This window comes from Hippoglossus hippoglossus, chromosome 8, assembly GCF_009819705.1.
Source record: "Hippoglossus hippoglossus isolate fHipHip1 chromosome 8, fHipHip1.pri, whole genome shotgun sequence".
Classification (NCBI taxonomy): Eukaryota; Metazoa; Chordata; class Actinopteri; order Pleuronectiformes; family Pleuronectidae; genus Hippoglossus; species Hippoglossus hippoglossus.
In genome coordinates this window covers 22,589,047-22,608,799 of record NC_047158.1, presented here as the reverse complement: position 1 = coordinate 22,608,799, position 19,753 = coordinate 22,589,047, and the positions used below count along the sequence as shown (strand labels likewise).

Sequence of the window (19,753 nt, the reverse complement as noted above, 5' to 3'; positions counted from 1 at the left end):
GCTCAATAAAAGTCACAGTTTTATTTTTAAAGATGTTGTGATGTTTCCATTTCACATCACTGACACGGTCGAATGATCCAGGATCAGTTTTTAAATAACATCTGTGCATGAGAACTTTTCTTTTTCCTCTCGCAGTGAGGACGACCCCTCAGAGCTTCCTAGGTGGCCCTCCGGGCCCCGACCCAGAGGCTGGGAACCGCTGGACTCAAACCTAACGTCTTAAAGGGCCGGAACAACAGCAGCTTCAACAAACCCTCTCACCTGCCGACATTCCTTCACCCCCGCACAATGAGTGTCTGCTGCCAGACGTCTGATTTCTCACTGTTCAGGAGAATGAGCTCAGACTGAAAGAGAAAACTCTGTGCAGAAAAGGAATCCATTGATTTAACATTGTGAAATTCCCAAAAAAATATTTTACAAGTCCAGGAATTCACTGTATTTGTGCACATCAGTAGATTGATATTAATATAATCAACATAATCAATGGAATCTTAAAGCAAAGTTTTTGTCCCAATATTGTTCCAGGTGCATCTTGTACAAAACTGGACGACAAAAGTCCGATGAAATGATCGTTTCTCCTTCGGCTGCAGCGACGTCTTTCTCTATCGTTAAAGAAACGCATCTCAGAGCGTTTTAACACTAGGGGCGGAGTCTATATCTGATTTAGAGAAAGTATATATTTCTTTATTAATTGACGAAACTTCCCAAAGGACAAATAAAGGTTATTTTATTTTCAGCAGTGAATGAAATGTACAACAGGAGGTGATGAGGTCGTCACGTCAGTTACGGATTCTTCACTCGAGTTAGAGGAAACAGACGGTCGACATATTTCTCTGATGGTTTTCAGATAAATGGTTTCAGGAACCAGGTCAAAGCTCGGAGGCGTCGACGTGCACAGAAGCTGTAGAAGTTCAAGACAACACAGCTCAACTGATGTGTGACTTCAGGCGTTGACGTTAAAGTACGTGAACTTATCGTCTTATTCTTACTTTCCTCGATGGGGACAGAGCTCATTAGCATCTTTTGTAGCCATAATTAAAACACTTCAACCAAAAATGCAAAAACTAAAAACAAACGAAGGTGAAACTCTGAAATGACCTTTGACCTCTGACGAGGATCATCAGGTTTACAAACCAGCACATTCTTAACGAATCTTTTTCAGGTTTTTCTCTGTGTTTCTATTGGTCGACGGCCTGATGCTTCCAGGAACATCATTTTCCATGTAGAGGAACTGGTTCTGCTGGTTCGTCCAGTAACACTTACTGATGGTAAGTGTTACTGGTGATGAGTCACAGAGAAACAAAAAGTCCTCACAGCAGAAGAAACACAAACTACATGTGATAAATCATTAAAATCATGTCCTCGCTCAGAAAACGTCCCCCAGAGGAAACGGGTGTGGAGCCGTCACTCACTGACCTGCTGCTCTTCTTCTTCTTCTGGACTGAAAATAACAACCTGTCACAGACTGTGGGTCCGATCAGCAGCCGCGACGCCAACATGCAAAGTCTGTGTGACGCAGGACGTTTGCATGTTTTCCTCCTCGGCCTCATGTCACTTTGTAACAATTCGCCTCGTTTCGTTGGAAGGGGAAAGTCACTACGCTATTTTAAAAAGGAGCACGGGCGGACCTGTCCCGCTGTGTACGGACGTCGCCGCCTGACAATTTACAATAAACGAATACTCTTTCTATAAGGCCGATAACCTTGTTATCGGCCCCATCACATATGAAATAATATATATATAAACGAAATAAACACAGAGATGTTGTATACAATGGTCTGTATTGACACCCAACCCAATCAAACCCACGTACCCCCTGGACGTGTGCCCGCCAACAAAGCTGAAAACGTGAACATAACACCACAATTTACACCAATCCCATACATCAATATTTCCCCAGCCCCCCGTTCATACAATCCCCGAACGTCCCAAAGCAAAAATGTATGCCGGTGTGGCGTGGCGAGATGCCGCAAACAATACCAAACTGGGTCCGCGCTATCCTCTCCACCTCTGAGCGGCCAGAAAAATAGTTCCGTCCTTGCGGAAATCCTTGCAAGTCACCCAGGCAAATAATCCCGTTTTCGGAAGTAATCCCTTGTAGGTCTTCCGGACCGCTGTCGACTGGAACGTGGCTGGTCCTCTGCCGGCCCGCATACACCAAAACAACCCCCCCCCCGGCCGTGCCGTCACTTCCCCTCATTTATCCCATTTTGGTGTTAAAGAAACAAATACATACACCATAACACATTCAATAAACAAATATATATGGAGATCCCTTCCCTTGTCCTTATACCTTAAGGCCTCTGACAGTTTGGGCTATGTACAGACTTATAAAACATGTAGACAAAAAGGCACAGATTTATCTGTCCTCCCTAACACATTTCCTGTACATCAGGTGAACTTAGGTGACCTTTACACTCCCCCCCCCCCAGCCAGCGGCTTATCGGGACCATAGTAGGGTTTCAGGTCAACCACATTTATATTGTCCACCTTCATCTTGTCAGACAACCAACGAACTCGGTAATTTATAGGACCTAACCTTTTCTCTACCCTTACGGGCCCTGACCATCTGGGTGCAAATTTGGCAGAGAATTTAGCTGAGGCTTTAGACAATGGGTGTGCCCTAACCCAGACCAGATCCCCAACAGCAAAGTGTACATCTTTGCGTCGTGCATTATAATACCTGGCTTGTCTGGCTTTGGCCACCCCAACATGTCTTTCCACCTCCTTGAGCAATTGTGTGTGTGAGTGTAGGATGTGGTAAGCTGATGTGCTAGGTGCAGGGGATTTGTGTATGAGACGTTCTAGTGGGCCTTTGAGGGTGCGCCCAAGAGCTAACACTGCAGGGGTCACACCAGTGGTCTCGTGCACTGCAGTGTTGATAGCCAACCTAAATTCTGGCAGCCACCGGTCCCAGTCATAATGGTAGTCCCCCACAAAAGAGGCGATCATTGTCTTCAATGTCCTATTAACCCTCTCTGTCAGATTGGTCTGTGGGTGGTAGGCCGTAGTGAGCTTATGGGTTATGCCCCACGACTGACAAAGACTAGCCATCAGCTGGCTTGTGAATTGGGGGCCCCGGTCGGACACCAGGTAGCTGGGAACCCCCCAGCGAGTGAAAATTTCGTTTTTCAGGACCTGACAGACCTTTGGCGTCTTAGCATCCTTCAGGGCGAAAAGCTCCACCCATTTGGTGTAGTAATCCACGACTACCATCAGCACTGAATTCCGGGCTTTGCTGAGGGGTAGGGGTCCCATGAAGTCTACTCCAATCATTTCCCCAGGAGACGTGACCTCTGTGGTCTGGAGTTGCCCAGCTGGTTTCTCATTAGAAGGCTTATATTGCTGGCATACAGTACAAGCTCGGACATGGCTCCACACATCTTTACGGACCGTTGGCCACCACGCCACCTCCAGGATTTTTAGGAGGGTTTTCATCCTCCCCAGATGTCCTCCAAAAGGGCTGTTATGGAAATAAGCCAGAAACTCTGGCACAAGTACAGCGGGGGCAACCATCTGGTAATTAAATCCCCCATACTTTGAAGGCACACCTCGGTATAGCACTCCTTGTTGGTATTCATAGTGAATGCGACCTGGTGTGGGCTGCTCGATGGAAAGGCCAAGCTCTTTACAAAGTATGTCGGACTGCTGGGCGCTTTCGATATCCTGCAGGGAGCTTGGTAAGGCAGACCAGTACGATTTTGCCCCAGCAACGCAAACGTTCCCTTCCGATAATGGTGGTGCCCGGGATAGAGCATCGGGGACAACATTACAGCAGCCCTTTTTATAGTTGACTCTGAATGAGTAAGGCTGGAGCCGCAGAGTCCATCTGGTCAGGCGAGACGATGTCTTAGGGCAGTTAAAGGCCCAGGTTAGAGCGCTGTGGTCTGTGAATACTTCGAATGTCTCTCCATCTAGGTAGTGCCGCCATTTCTCCACTGCCCAGACGACGGCTAGGCACTCCTTCTCCGAGGTGGAGTACCTCAGTTCAGCACCCTGCAGTGTTCGTGAGGCAAAGGCTATAACCTTCTCCTCTCCCTCGATAGTCTGCATCAGGACGGCCCCTAGTCCCACGTCGCTGGCATCACAGTGAACCTGAAAGCCAAGGAGGGGCCGCGGCTGAGCCAACACTGGTGGTGACTGCAACATACTCTTGAGGTGCTCAAAGGCGACTTGACATTGCTCCGTCCACTCCCACAATACTCCTTTCCTCTTGAGGTTATTCAGGGGAGCCACAATGTCTGCCATCCTGGGTAGAAACTTGTGGTACCAGCCTACTAATCCAAGGAATCTTTGGAGACTCTTCAAGTCTGTGGGTGCTGGATAGGCTGATATGGCCACAACCTTTGCTGGGTCCACGGACACCCCTTCCCCGGATACTATATGCCCCAAAAATGTTAGCTGACTCTGAAGAAGATGGCATTTCTTCACATTGAGCGTTAGATTGGCCTCGTGCAGCTTTTGGAAGACCGCATCCAGGTCTCGTAGATGCTGCTCCTGAGTCTTGGAAAAAATGATGATATAAAGAATGAAATTTAAAACGTTCAGTCAGAATTACTGACATTTCATTATGATTGAAGATGAATCCTGAACGTTTGTAGACGATCAGTTTTATTAGTGTTTTAATAACTGTTTGAAAAAGAACTTCAACACAGATATCACAAACTCCATCATACATCATAGACATGATGCCGACATGTTATGAACATTAAAATTAAAAAGACCCAACTCAACGTATCTTAAATATTTTAACCAATTCAATTATGTTTAAGACTTAAAATTCAGATTGTTGAATTAAAATAATGAAAACATCAATTATCTTGTTGCAGTTAACTTGTTAAGTTGTTCAATATTAGCTGGAATGTCTTTTATGATATATTTTATTACATGTGTGATGAATGTTTCAATCCCAAACATTCATCACTAGATTTCTTCTCTTGAAGTTAATTTCTTGAATAACTACACGAGTCATCAGCTCCATCAGATTCATCGTTTGGTTTTATCAACACTTTCTTTTGAAAACCAGCACATGTACGATACAAAACAACTTTCATATTAAAACACACAAGTTCAGTCTCAACAAAAACCTGTGAAATACGACTGGAGACGAGGCCTCATTTAAAAAATCTTTACATTTTCTCCTGTGACAAACTCAGAATATTCAGAAGTTTAAAGCATCTGAAATATCCAATGAGATCTGGACTCAGAAATGAAACCAGGAAGTCATGTGACCTGTTGTAATGTAAAAAATAAATAAATATATACACAAACAAATTAATAAATACAAATGAACACAAAGTGTTAAAAAGGAGAAATTCACACTGTCAGAAAACAGAAGAGGAGAGTTTCACATCTGATGAAATCTATAATAAATCTTTCTCTTGGAGCTTTAATAACTGATCATGATGGATTCATGCTTTGGGCTTTAATCTCTCCAACAAACAGCAGAGTCACTTTTCAGATGTTAGTCTGTTGACTGGTGTAAGAAACCAACATGAAAACAATCCTTACTGAGACTTTTACTAAAAACTAAATCAAAGAGTCGACTCACGATGATAAAATCTAAAACACGTTTAATTATTTGCTGTGATATTGATGCAAAATTGAATCTTTTCAGTTTAGTTTAGTTTTTATTCTCAGATTTGAGTCTGAACCGCTGCTGGATTTAGTTCCTTCCAAAGAAAAACCTGGTTTGAACTGAATGAATGAAACTAGATCAAATCTCTTGAACTCTTCACTGAGAACAACATCAGGAACATTTGTGTTTGATGAGTCAAACCTCAACAGGAAGTGATCGGATCAGAAATGTTCCTGACACAACCTTCAGTGTGAAAAACAAAGAACCGGTTTGAGTCTCTAGTGAGATTTAGATCAGTATCTTCTTCGAGGGATTTGAGTTTCCACAGCTTTGTAATAATGAATCACTGAGGATGACAGTTCTCTGACTTCTCTGCTGACACCTGAACCTGAGTGTGATAATGAAAACAAACACGAGTCATCGGACAGGTTTTTAAATCCCAGCGTCACAGAACCGTGAAAACAGATCAAACCTCGACGCTTCTCGACCGTTCACGCCTGAGTCGGAGGGACGAGCCGCTCAAAGAGAAACACGACTAAAGTTTAAATGTTTGTTTTCACTTCTGAACCAGAAGAGACGTCTCCAGCTTCAGACAGGAAGTGGATGGTCTCTGCAGTTGGTTGCTTAGTGACAGAAACTCCTCTGAAGGAGGAGCAGTGATGGTGAAGAGTCAGAGCAGCGATTTATTTTCTGGTAGTCGAGTCATGTGACTGATGAGAACCAATCAGGAAGAGAACGTCTGCGTCATCGTGTACAAACGTCTCAGTTTCTGTTCAGACTGAAACACAAACCCAGAGTTTTCAAAATAAAACGAGAGCAGTTTACACAAGTCTCTGATTCAGAGGCTGGAAACTCCACCAGGCGTAACCATAGCAACAGGGATGAGTGTTAAAGGTCAAATATGTCGGATTTGTTTCCAGGTTCAGTTTGTGAGTTTGTGTGTTCGTCGTCTCATGATGATAAAATCTTCTTCATGAGGTCAGGAGACATGAAATCATCTGCTGTCGTTAATGTGTTTCCAGCTTCTGAATAAAACTTTATCAGACAAAAATGTATCTTTGTATTTCTTTAGATGGAATTTGATGCTGAGTTTGTTTTTGTAAACGAGACCTCGCTGAGCAGGACGAACGTGGACGGAGGTGAAGACATCGAGCGACATGAACAACAATAAACGCAACAAACAGGGACAGTCACGTTTTTCTACACTGAGGGTCACAGTGAACAGACGAGTGTTAAAGGGGAGGACAGGGACACACTGTTCCTTTGTCCTCGAGGGATGACTCAGTAGGGACGTCCTCGTCGCTCCTGTCTGTGGTCCCCCCTGAAACAGACAAACATCCTGATGTCACTGAGCTCAGGTTCAGATCCTCCGTGCACGAGTCTTATTCACATTCATTTCTTAATCTGGTAAATATCTGAATCTCAGCGTCCATGTCGACATGTCGGTGTTTCTGTTCTTATATAAAGAAACGAGCTGGAAAGAGAATTTAGAACCTTTCATGTAATAAAACCTTCAAACGTTGACATCAAGGATCTTTCACCAGTGTTTTTTGGAGTGACTCTGACCTTGCGTCCATTTTGCCAGGGCCGTATCCTCCCCGGTCGCCGCCTCGGGCCCCTCTAAAGCCCCCCCGGTCGCCGCCTCGGCCCCTGAAGCCGCCACGATCAAACCCTCCTCTGCGCTCTCCTCCGTAACCTCCTGACACACACACACACACACACACACACACACACACACACACACACACCTGAGATTTAATATGTGTCTGTTGCTGAGTCTTTATTAGAAAAGTGTGTGATTAAAAACCAACAGGAAACAATGTCAAAGTAAAATCTGTCTCTTTCAAATGTCTGTTATTGATGAATTACTGAAGCAAACATTGTCATAATGAATATTTCTCCAGTTGTTGATTTTCTTTATTTTTCCTCCGTAGAAAGCAGAAGCAATAAAAGCTAAAAACAGGACAGACCATAATCAACATGTCCGACCTCTTTCCATTGGGGGCATCCCTCCTGCGTCCTCCGGTTTCGGAGCCTTGCACTGGTTACACTCATTTCGCCACGAGAAGTTCAGGTTGCCACAGTTACTGGAGAGAAGTGACAGCGATCAATAAATAATAGAAATAAGACAACATAACATATTAAATAAGAGGATAAATAGAATTATTATTTTGTATAATTAATTCATATTATTGAACATATCAGTGACTCACGGGTTCGAGCACTTCCAGTCTCCAGCTCTCTGCTGTCCTCCTCCTCCTCCTCCTCCTCCTCCTCCTCCTCCTCCTCCACCACCACCTCCTCCTCCTCCTCCTCCTCCTCCTCCACCGTTGCCGTTGCCGTTGCCTCCTGGGAAACCTCCCCCTCGACCCCCCGCAAATCCTCCATGGCCCATGGGACCTTCAACGAGAAGAAGTGTGACCAGTGAGACCATCAGCAGAACACGTGACTGATGAAGAAGAGTTTGTCCTTCACATTGATTCTGTGAAGTTGAATCTACAGAAGCTGCTTCTTTATCTTATTTTACTTTAAATAACCTTTGAATGAGATAATTGTTGTGAAAGTTCAGACAGAAAACGACTTTGTGGCGACACTGGGACGAACTTTCAGTTTGTGTCAAACGAGACAAAACAACATCTCATACTAAATAACAAAGTTCAGAAAAATGGCCTCACCTCCTCGTCCGCGACCTCCCCTCATTCCCCCCGGCCTCCAAAGTCAGCTCTGCGGGTGGCGAAGGAAACTTTGATGGGATTTCCATTGAAGTCTTTACCTGGAGAGGAAAGTGAAGACGTGAGAAACACAACACAAGACAGAGTGAAACGTAACTGTACATTATCTGAAATCAGTTAAAAGACTCAGAAGTTCTAAACAGAGTTGGGTGGATTTTGCTGTAACTAAATCGCAGGTGAATCATCTAACGGCCGACGGACAAAGAACGAACCATCAAACCAGTCGATGGCAGCTTTAGCTGAGGGGGGGTCGTCAAAGGAAACGGTGGCCTCTCCTTTCAGCTTCCCCGTCTCTCGGTCTGTGTACAGGTTGATCATGGGGAGACCCGTCTTCTTGTTGACCTGCCGGACAGAGAAGAGGGACAGTGACTCAAAAAGAAGGATCACGTAACGGGTAAAGATTTGGATGATGTCAGTGCAGGTCAGAACTTCATTAGATCTGGATTCATACATTTACAGTTGACGTCCACTTGGGCAGAACAATTTGTTCAGATTTGAGTTTTTTCCAAGATCCAGCCCCAAGGAAAAAACTAACAAATACAGACTCCACATATTTATTGATCTCAATTTGAATCCTTGAATCTGTAAAATGTCTCTTTTTGAATCAATCAACCTGAATTTGAAGACACAACTTTGAGATAAATCATCTTTATGTAAATGTTGTTTTTCTTTTCTAATCAAAGTCTGAGCCTCACGTTTGTTTGATCAACTTTGGTCAAAAGCAAACTCATATTTAACTAATACACATATAGTCCAGAGCTGAGGCTCGTTACACTTCATTTAAATCATTCACACGATAAACACACTAGTGAATAAATGTACACGTGTATTCATGATTTAAATCAATGCAGTGTTGGGACCTGGTTTTTGGGAGACCAAAGCTCTGCCTATTTGTGCAGCCAAAAGCCTGAAGCCGCATGTCCCTCCAGGACTCAGTCTCCCAGGGGCCATCAACGTCACACAGAGGTGTGAAAACCCCCCCAGGGACACAGGTTTCAACTCCCATTGGTCACTCTGGACCCCATGACCTGTGAGGTCACCGGGCCAATATAAGGCCTGTCCCCACTTTCTTCTATCTCTTTCTACACTCCCTCCACGGAGAGAAGGCTGTCGAGCCTCTTTCCCTGCATCGCCGAGGGAAGAAGCCTGGCTTCTCCAGCTCACATCTTCTCTTTCCATCCAACTCTTTGAGAGGAACACAAAGGTGCAGCTTCCAGCTCATCTCACCAAGGAAACCTCCTCGCAACCCAAGCTCTACCAACCTCCTAGCAGCGACTCGATGTCCTGCTGGAGAACTTCAACCAGCAACTGAGCTGCACAGCTCAACAGAATCACTAAGGCAGCCGCCATTTTGGAAGCACGCTGACTCACACAGACACACACGCGTAGACTCACATGCCTATCTTTATTTAATAAGTACACGGTTAGTAATTTGTGTTTTTTTTACTTTATTATATTCATAATAAATGTTTTTCTTTCACAAATGTTTTTTTATTAATGTTGCATAAGTGAATTTTGCCAACCTCTACACTGTCAAGAACTCCATATCCTTCAACTTAGCTAACTATCTATATGGTAATTTTGGTTATAGTTATTAATTTAATTGTTAATCAGAGTTCCAAATTTGTAGTTAGTACTTTTATGAGACCTATTCAATAAATTGGCTATATTTTCCCTTCCTTTGAAGGGTGGTGCCCCGAGGTAACTTTAATCAATTAAAGTTATTATTTAATATTAATATTAACAATAAAATATGAATATTTAATATTTTATTTTGATAACCACATTTATTTTATGCTATCTCGTTTAATTCATTATGGCACAACAGCAGCGATCGGTTCATCAACATGTTGAAACTCACCTTAATGATTCCAATCTGCTTAAAGAAGTCGGCCACTGACTCGACCGTGTAGTCGTCTCCCAGGCCTTGTACGAAGATGGTGTTGTTGTCAGAGTTATCCTGGTCCTGCACTGTGGACAGAACACAACAGTGGACGACTCTTCTCATCTTCTCTCTCGCTCTGGCATCATCAAGTTATCATCTTATAAATGTGATGAAATCCTCTATTCACAGACGAGACAATGTGATCACTCTGTTGTTATGAACAGTGTTCAGCTCAGGTTTGGACCCGCGAGTTTCATCCCTCGGTTCCACCAGCGTTTGTTTGAGGCCTGGTTCAGAACCTCCACGTCTCAAACAGGTTCGTCCAATTTCAAACACAGACAGTAAATAATTATCTGTTATTTCTCTGGTGTGAAAAAGAAGCTGTCCTCTGGTGGACAGACGCAGACATCTGGTGCGTTCGGCTTCATTCGGAGCAGTCGTGCAGATTGTGGAGATGTTTTGTGGAAATGTGAAGGAGGGACTGAAGTCACATGATTGAATGAAAAATATCCAGTGTGTGAGAGAGATGGAAACAAATGAAACTCACTGAAGCCGGGTCCTCCATGTCCCGAGTCTCTGGGTCCTTGAGGACAAAAAGACAACAACACGTCACTTGTGGAAAAGAACACAAACAAACACCAATCACACAAACTGTTAATTGATTTTATTCCCACCAGAACAGAACCAGCATTCAGCCACTACAGCCTCTGGATTCGTTTTACTGTCTTTAGTCATCACATCATCTCATCTGTCAACGAGCAGCTCATTAGTCCAAGTGAAGGAAACAAGAGCATTGTTGACATACTGTCAGTTTACGCCTCAGGACAACCACCGCTCTGCTCCCAGTGCAGTTACACTGGTTCCAGTCGATTCTATAACTCAGAGTCTGACACTTCACACACAGCCGCTCGGGTCCAGCTCATTAATCCGTCATGTTCACAAGTCAAAGCATTTGTGTTGATGCATTTCTTCCTCTTCTATCATTTCCTTTCCATTAAATGTGGAACTTAATCAGATTAAAGGGCCTCGAGTGCATCCTCTTTGTTTCACACTGTTAAATGTGCAGTGTCTTTGCTCATTTAATGTTAAATGTGTGTATTTTTGCTTCCTGTCCAAATTGCTGTTACCTGTGATGTTGTACATGTTGCTGCTGTACGATGCACAACTAATTCCAGATGCTTTCAGACAAGTATCATCATCGCTCACACAAACCCAACCGGCCTCTGAAACCAGGTCCAACCCGTTGCAACACAATCCCTTTTTGAGTATGTGTAAGTTCCACTGGGACGTTAATCCATATCATTCGTTCCTTTGTCTACTTCAGGTTTCACAGAGCTTTACAAAGAATTCTTGTAAATCTTACCAACATACATCTTGGGATTAACAACCCTGTGTTTGTGTTCCGAGAACATTTTGTGTTACGCATGGTTACACACCTTGGTGTGTAAAGTCCCGTCACACTGTGTGAAGACGCTGTGTCACTGGCAGCTTGATTTACCGGAGCTTCAGGAAGTGGATCAGTTTTTACTTATTTTAAACCAACTAATCGTCAGAAGTTGAACTGTTATCAGAAGCCACACCCCCTCGCAGCAACACAACACTTGAACAATCAAGAGGCTTGTTTTCTACACAATTGATTTATTTCCCAAAAGTGACGTCACTTCCTCCCGTGACAGTGACGTCCAGAGTCGACGGTTCACCTCAACATTTCAGATTAGTTTAATTTGTATTAGTTTAACTTTAGGACCAAGTTTTCTGACCGTTTTGCATTTTCACCATTCTTTTTTTCCCGATCACCAGATGATGAACATGTTTTTCCTCGTCTCATTGTTTCAGTCATTTGTTGGAGCTTTATTTTGGTGGAGGTTGTGTTTTCATCGCTGTTTGTTTGGCGAGTTTATACAGAAACTGATTTTCTTTAAACTTTGGATCAAAGAAGAATTTATTCACTGATGAAACATTTCCACCACTTTCTTTAACTTTGTGACTTAAGAGGGTTTTTTCAACATTTTTGTGCCTTTCTCAACAAATAATGCAGAACTGGAATGTGAGCAGTACTAATGTAGAATAGAATAGAATAGAATCCTATTATTTAATATGTATGAACAAAACATTTGGTGTGGATCCACAAAACGAACTGGATTCAACATAAAGATAAAGTCAGTGTTGGCAGAGGTTTCTCTCTCAGAGTCCGTCTGGTTTATATTCTTGTAATAATTTAAAAAAGATCAGATCCTTGAGAATCTGTCAACGTGTCACCTGCTGATTTAGATTTTTTTTTAATGAACAAAAGCAACTTCAAACTAAACGGTTTTAATGTAAATGCCAAATATCTCTGTCCCCACCAAAGATTTCACCTTCAGCCGTCAACGTATAACATGTAATAATTCAAAGTAGATGTAATGTGTGCCTAACAACCTTTGGGTTTACTTTCCCCAAACAACTGAGTCATGTGATAAATCCTCATCATCAAATGGTCTTTTGTTCCAAATGAACCATCGAGTTGTTGTGAAACCTCAAGTTTTCCTGGTGTACACACAGTACACAGAGTACACACAGTACGCACACCACCAGTATCAGGTTACTGGTACTTGATTATGTTGCACACTGTGCAGTAAAAGCAGTTTTCACCATCCAACCCTCATCTTTGTCCTTCTACAGGTTCCACACACTCTGGTATAAATGTTAATTCATCAGTTTGTGACACACAAACTCTGAATCACAGGACATTTCCCCTGCTGGTTGTTGTACAAGCTTCTGATTCCTTTCTCCTCTCAGCTCTTTTGTTCATAGACGCAGCAACAAGTCCAAGGTCTTATGACAAAAGCACCTGAACACCCATTGAATTCAAACACCTTCAAGTTCTACCTGCACGGATACAAAGTGAGGTAAGAGGTCTGTGACCAGATGACTCCCTCTGCTGAGTGAGAGCGAAGCTGCAGTGCCTCAGGACTTCAGACTTTCCGCTCTTACAACACACCACTGAAAATAACACCAAGCTAAAGACACCTACTTATTACCATATTGAGAAGTACAATGAATTGATCGTCTTGTAATAAGTTCAGTTTGTCCAGCAGCTGGAGCGAGTGTTTCATTGTCCTCCTGAGATAATCTGCTGTAATAATTAGGTGTAATTTTCTTTCTCCATGTCCTCAGGTTACATAAACACCACACACGTGAATGAGCACAGCTTTCAGTTTCGGGTTGTGACCTCTGACCCCCTTCCCTTTAGCTTCCACTCTTCAAACTCAACAAACCTCTTTGCTCAAGTTTAAATCACTTACCACCAAACTTATTGAATCCTCCACGATCGCCCATTCTGATGAAGAGGGAGAAAGAAAGGACTCACATTGAAGGCTGGTGCTGACAGCGAGTTCTCTCATTGGGTTGTGGGTAACCTTCATTCTCAGTCCTCTTCATTAAACCCCCCCCTTCTTCATCTGCCACTTGTCCTTATTAACCCCTACTTCGTATTGTTCTCCTGGATAAACCTCCAAGGACAAGAGGCCACTTTAAAGACCTTGTCTTTGTTTGTGCAAAAGCAACTGAAATCTGCCACTTTTACCCCAAAAGTCTTTTAGCAACTTGTACGTTCCGATTCCATTTCCTCACACAACTTGGGTTTGTGTCAATTAACCAAACACTAAGATGTGGACTTCTTTTCTTTTTTTTACGTCTTAGGCAATCACTACTTTTCACAGAAATGCAGCAAATCCCCAAACAGGTTTTATCAAGATCACCCAAACTATGAGTATTTTTTATTATTTTCATAATTCCAACTACAAGAGGACTGTTTACTGTCTGGTGACGTCCCCATTTGTCCATTTCCCAAATGAGGTTTTTAGAGCAGAAAGCCAGCGTGGAGAGAAGGTAAAAGCCTAGAAGAAGATTCAAAGATTGATTAAAGCAGAGTATGACACAGTGATCCGTCAGGGCTGCTCGGACAGGAGGCGCCAACAGGGGGACAGGCAGGTGAAGGTGAGGCTGGCATGTTAGTGTGTGTGTGTCGAGGCCGCTCTTTGGTCAAGGCCCTTTAGTTGCCATGGAAACACAACTTGGCATGTTCTTGTTTACAAAAATATTTGCTTTATACATTTCAGTGTGTAGAGTTGAATTAGGAAAAATCTATAAAAATAAGCAGCCGTGCTGCTGTGCATCGTCTTCACTCTACATTTTAACACTTTCTCAGTTTGTACCTTTTATAAACGACACAATAAACTTCATTATACTGGGATAAAAACCACAGGTTGTACCAAGACACAAGCGCCAGTCACAGACTGTGAATAAAGACGGACGACAAGTCTCCACTTCCTCCCATTGTTGAAAAGAAAGAAGCTGAAATACTCTGGATGCCACATCGCCTCCGCATCCAGGCACTGATGCTTTATTCAGTCGGAAGGTGGCTGGAGTTCTACCAGCGAGACCACTTTAGAGATTTTAAGACTGAAACCAGGGATTTAAAACCTGTTTGTGACATGAGATCAAGTTGTGGACACAAACACTTGTCTCTGTTTCCTGCTGCTGTGTTCATGTGCACAGCGATCACCAGACGTTTATGAAAATATAATATATTATGCTGTGTTTGAAAATGCATGTGACAAACTGACCAACAGAGGCAGTTCAATGTTTTCTAAATCATTAAATGGTAATAAAATGTTTTCACTAGCAGCCTATTGATAATGAATTCACCTTGAATAAATCATCACATGACTTTTCTCTCTGTCACAGAATCATCTTTTAATAAGAAATATTGGGATCAATTTTCTTATCCTGTATTATTTGGTGCAGGATCACAACTGATTATATTTTACACCCAAGGTTGCAGCAGATTGGATCTATCAGCAGTTTACTGATACGTCGAAACTAAAATAACCTCCGTCCACACTAACACCTGGAAACACGTCACGTGACCATTCACGCACACTGGTCATGTGATGGAAACAGGAAGTACATTGTCTCCTCTGCAGTTGGTTGCTTAGTTACACAAAATACTAGAAACGAGGAACAGTGCTGGTGAAGAGTCAGAGCAGGGATTTATTGTCTTGGAGCGACGACGAGGTGGAACTGTTACTGACAGGAAGTGTTCATAAGAACCAAACAGGAAGTGTCATGCTTTGTGGTAATTTAGGACGTGGGACTATTTTCTCTGTTGAATGTAGGAAGGATCATTGTTAAACACCAACACAAACCTGTGGCTACATGTGTTTAACAATACCCAGTCTCTTACTTGATCTCAGTTCCATGTGTAACCAAAGACATGTTCATGCATCTCTCGACTCAGATTTATAAAACTCTTCTTCCAGGAGACCTAAGTGATTTTTCACACACTTACCCCATGCCTCCTCTTCCTCTGGGTCCACCTCGCCCACCTCTGTCAAAGCCACGGTCATAACCGCCACCACCCCGACCTCCAAATCCACCGCCACGACCCCTGCCACCGCGAGCCTCCTGCCCCCCGTAACCTCCGTCGGGACCACTGTATCCTCCATCACTCATCGGGGGGCTGTCGCCTCCGTATCCTGAGAGAAAGACAATCAGACCTCAACACTTTTCTTTGAGATTGTGTGACATATACGTTCTGAACAGGTTTTAGAATTAAAAAGCTTTGGTGTATTATTCAGTTTGGTTTCTTGTCCCAGTTATTTAAGATAAGAAGCAGGGTGAGAACAGATTTCTTTGGATCTACGTTTTTGTAGGTTGACTTGTTTTTAATACGTTTTATACTTTAGGTTATATCCTGCAGACTGCACCCGCCCTCCCTGAATGATCTCTCGACATTCTTCAGAGTTGAAAATGGCTTAAGAGTAGAACGAGTGGAAGAACCTTGAGTTATCTGACTCTTCTCCTGTGGAACCAGTTCCCAGTTATGAGTTCAGGAGCCAGAAACCGTCTCTACATTTAAGGCTGAAATTAAAAACTTTAAAAACGTTCTCACCTCCACTTTGTCCGTACTGGCTCTGCTGACTGTAGCTCTGTGGAGGAGGGGAACTGTAGCTCGGAGGCTGGTTGTAGTGACCTCCTCCATGTTGGGGTGGTTGTTGATGGCTTCCACCATATCCACCGGTCTGACCTCCACCGCTCCCGTAACCACCTCCACCCTGTCCACCACTGGGTGGCTGGTTGTAGGCAGGGGCCTGGGAGTTCCCTTCGTAGCTGTTGGAGAAAAACCAAAGTGAAACAGGTGGACATCTTTGCTCTGCAGCTCAGGGGAGAAACTCTATTCTATCTTTAAACTCTATTCACAGTGACAAATCTTTTCATCTGTTCCTCTCGATCACTATTTCTAACTCCTCTGACCTCATAACAATGACTTGTCTGCTGCACAACAACACATCTAATATTTCACAGGGCTTAAAATATGATATAGACAAAGTATTTATCATGTGGTGATTTCTATGTTTAACGTGAGACTTATTTGAAATGTAGTTGATGGTGCTCGGGTTTTATGTGTTAAAAGTTTAACCTTAACTACTTGTCTTCAAATGAATTCATTGAAATGGGCCGAAATGCAGTATTTAATAATAATGATAAGATTCCTGAGACGTCATTATCAAACCCTTATCACAAAGAAATGTAATTGAGGCTTGGTATCACAGATACAACCAAATAAACAGAACTTAAATTAAGACAATAGACATTTTACATAAACTTAAATGCACATCTTTCCTGCACAGTTTATTCTTAAAATAAGAAAAAGGTTTTCTTGTCAAATGGCAGTGAGACGTTCATATTGTCAGATTTTTACAGGCAACCGATAAATTGCCTCATGACCATATATCCAGTCCATCCACTACATGTGTGAGCGGCCCAATGACTGATCAGTATGTGTTGACCTCTTCAGATTGTTTCTGTCATCTATGCACCTTAGACGTTAGAGAAATTGTGCCGGAGGTTTGTTCTTTACCGAATAAAATGTCTTCCAGGATGACAAGTCTGGTTGCAGAGGATCTTCTGATAAAATGTGGCTCTTGGTTAATTCAAAGTAGAAGCAGCAGAAAGTGACGATTACCCTGCAGAGGAGGAGGAGGAGGGTGGCTGCTGCTGGCTGTAACCAGAGAAGGATGACTGCTGGTTGTAGCTCGTGTTGGAGGGCTGGCTGCTGCTGCTGTAGCCTCCAGAGCTGTAGGACTGACTGGAATGATTATAACCACCACCCCCTCCCTGGTTAGAGGGTGGAGAACCGTATCCTCCTGGGAGGAAGGAGAAGACATGACAAGCTATTAAATTCAACAACACCACAACGCATCAGTGAAGATCAGTGACGGAGTCTCTACCTGACTGAGGTTGACCGTAGCTGCTGTATCCTCCCTGGTTGTAGGAGCCGGAGCTGCTGTCAGAGCCTTGGTTGTAACCTCCGTATCCCTGCTGGCTGTAGCTCTGACCAGAGGACTGACCGTAGCCCGGGTTAGCACCACCACCTCCACCGCTACCTGCACCTCCACCATAGGAGCCATAGCTGCAAGTGGTTAAAAACAAGCACCTCATTTAACAAGATAACAAGAAAGAAATAAACTCATTTTCATTGTATGTATTTGGTTTCTCTTACTTTTGATGCTTGTGATACAGTTTTATAATGAGAACTAATTGTGGCCCCAACAATTAAACAGTTTTAAGTTAATTTATGAATGTTTGTATAATATGTCTCGACTCTCGATAGTTTCAAGATAACGAAAGGGGCTCTCGATAGAAATATGTTTCTAAAACTTAATGACACAAATGTGTGAGAAACCTTCATGATCAGATGAGTGTTACAAGACTTACCCCTGGGAAGATGTTTGGGAATAATCTATGGAACAAGAATGAAGTGTCAACATTATAAAGTACAACACATGATGTTTTCAAAACCAATTCATTAAATAGGGATGATTCAAACTATGCACTTTATTCACATGGTTATTGTCAACAAAACTAAAATAGTCTGCCACAGATTTTTACATGTTTTTTGTAAGTGCGGCCGACAGCTTCAGGAACCAGGTCACATGTTCCACATTGTGACAGTCCAGTGGTTTCCTGGTTGCACTTCACAGGATCTGTGTGGACAGAGTTTGTTTACTAAGAGGTCAGCTTTGCCCTGGTTGGGGCTGTTGTTAGGATTCCCTCAGGGAGACATCGTCCTAGTCTGTTAACATCAGATTCATTCTACACTTGTGTTAAAAGGTTACATACAAACAAATTACATGGCATCTTGTCTTGTAATTCTGCTCAGTGAATGTGTACATTAGCAGCTAGCTCCTCTCATCCTAACATTAGCAGCTAGCTCCTCTCATCCTAGCATTAGCAGCTAGCTCCTCTCATCCTAGCATTAGCATCTAGCTCCTCTCATCCTAACATTAGCAGCTAGCTCCTCTCATCCTAGCGTTAGCATCTAGCCCTTCTCATCCTAACGTTAGCAGCTAGCTCCTCTCATCCTAGCATTAGCATCTAGCTCCTCTCATCCTAACATTAGCAGCTAGCTCCTCTCATCCTAACATTAGCAGCTAGCTCCTCTCATCCTAACATTAGCAGCTAGCTCCTCTCATCCTAACATTAGCATCTATGTCCTCTCATCCTAACATTAGCAGCTAGCTCTTCTCATCCTAGCATTAGCAGCTAGCTCCTCTCATCCTAACATTAGCAGCTAGCTCCTCTCATCCTAACATTAGCATCTAGCTCCTCTCATCCTAACATTAGCATCTAGCTCCTCTCATCCTAGCATTAGCAGCTAGTTCCTCTCATCCTAGCATTAGCAGCTAGCTCCTCTCATCCTAACATTAGCAGCTAGCACCTCTCATCCTAACATTAGCAGCTAACTCCTCATCCTAGAATTAGCAGCTAACTCCTCATCCTAGAATTAGCAGCTAGCTCCTCTCATCCTAGCATTAGCATCTAGCTCCTCTCATCCTAGCATTAGCATCTAGCTCCTCTCATCCTAGCATTAGCAGCTAGCTCCTCTCATCCTAGCATTAGCAGCTAACTCCTCTCATCCTAGAATTAGCAGCTAACTCCTCATCCTAGAATTAGCAGCTAGCTCCTCTCATCCTAGCATTAGCATCTAGCTCCTCTCATCCTAGCATTAGCAGCTAGCTCCTCTCATCCTAGCATTAGCAGCTAGCTCCTCTCATCCTAGCATTAGCAGCCAACTCCTCTCATCCTAGCATTAGCAGCTAGCTCCTCTCCTCTAGCTCACCGTTTGACGCCATGTTGGATCGGTTCTGTTGTTTCCTCCTTCACTGGACCTTGTGGTGCTGCTTCTCTCCTGGCCGCAGGGGGCGCTGCGCTGGGACTCTTCTTCTACTTCTGTTAAACCAGCTTAAAGGTGCATTACCGCCACCTTCTGGACAGTGGAGCAGTAGATCGGCAGGACTTTCTCTCTTCTGCTGCTCTCACCTACATGTTTCTGAATTCTGTACAAATGTCTTCCTGTGTCATTTAAATCTCGGTATTCTTTCCATGTTTTGACATTAATGCTCTGATTCGTCCAGATCTCGATAGTTAAATGTCACATAAAGGATGTTGATCCTCAGAATGTCACCAGGCGTCTTCCTGAGAACAGAGCTGCAGGGCAACAGTTAAGAAAGC

General features: G+C 43.3%; 1 protein-coding gene across 1 annotated transcript; it reads right to left on the bottom strand.

Annotated features, from left to right (window-relative positions):
* Positions 1-6,655: 6,655 nt before the first annotated feature.
* Positions 6,656-19,490, bottom strand: fus (FUS RNA binding protein). The gene is given in 17 exon segments (XM_034592650.1): positions 6,656-6,899; positions 7,145-7,277; positions 7,568-7,665; positions 7,792-7,843; positions 7,877-7,978; positions 8,254-8,289; positions 8,292-8,351; positions 8,523-8,652; positions 10,172-10,281; positions 10,743-10,778; positions 13,480-13,514; positions 15,528-15,714; positions 16,131-16,348; positions 17,205-17,385; positions 17,470-17,651; positions 17,957-17,981; positions 19,362-19,490. Coding segments are annotated over 17 exon segments (1,638 nt in total). The 5' UTR covers positions 19,375-19,490; the 3' UTR covers positions 6,656-6,859.
* Between the last annotated feature and the right edge of the window lie 263 nt (positions 19,491-19,753).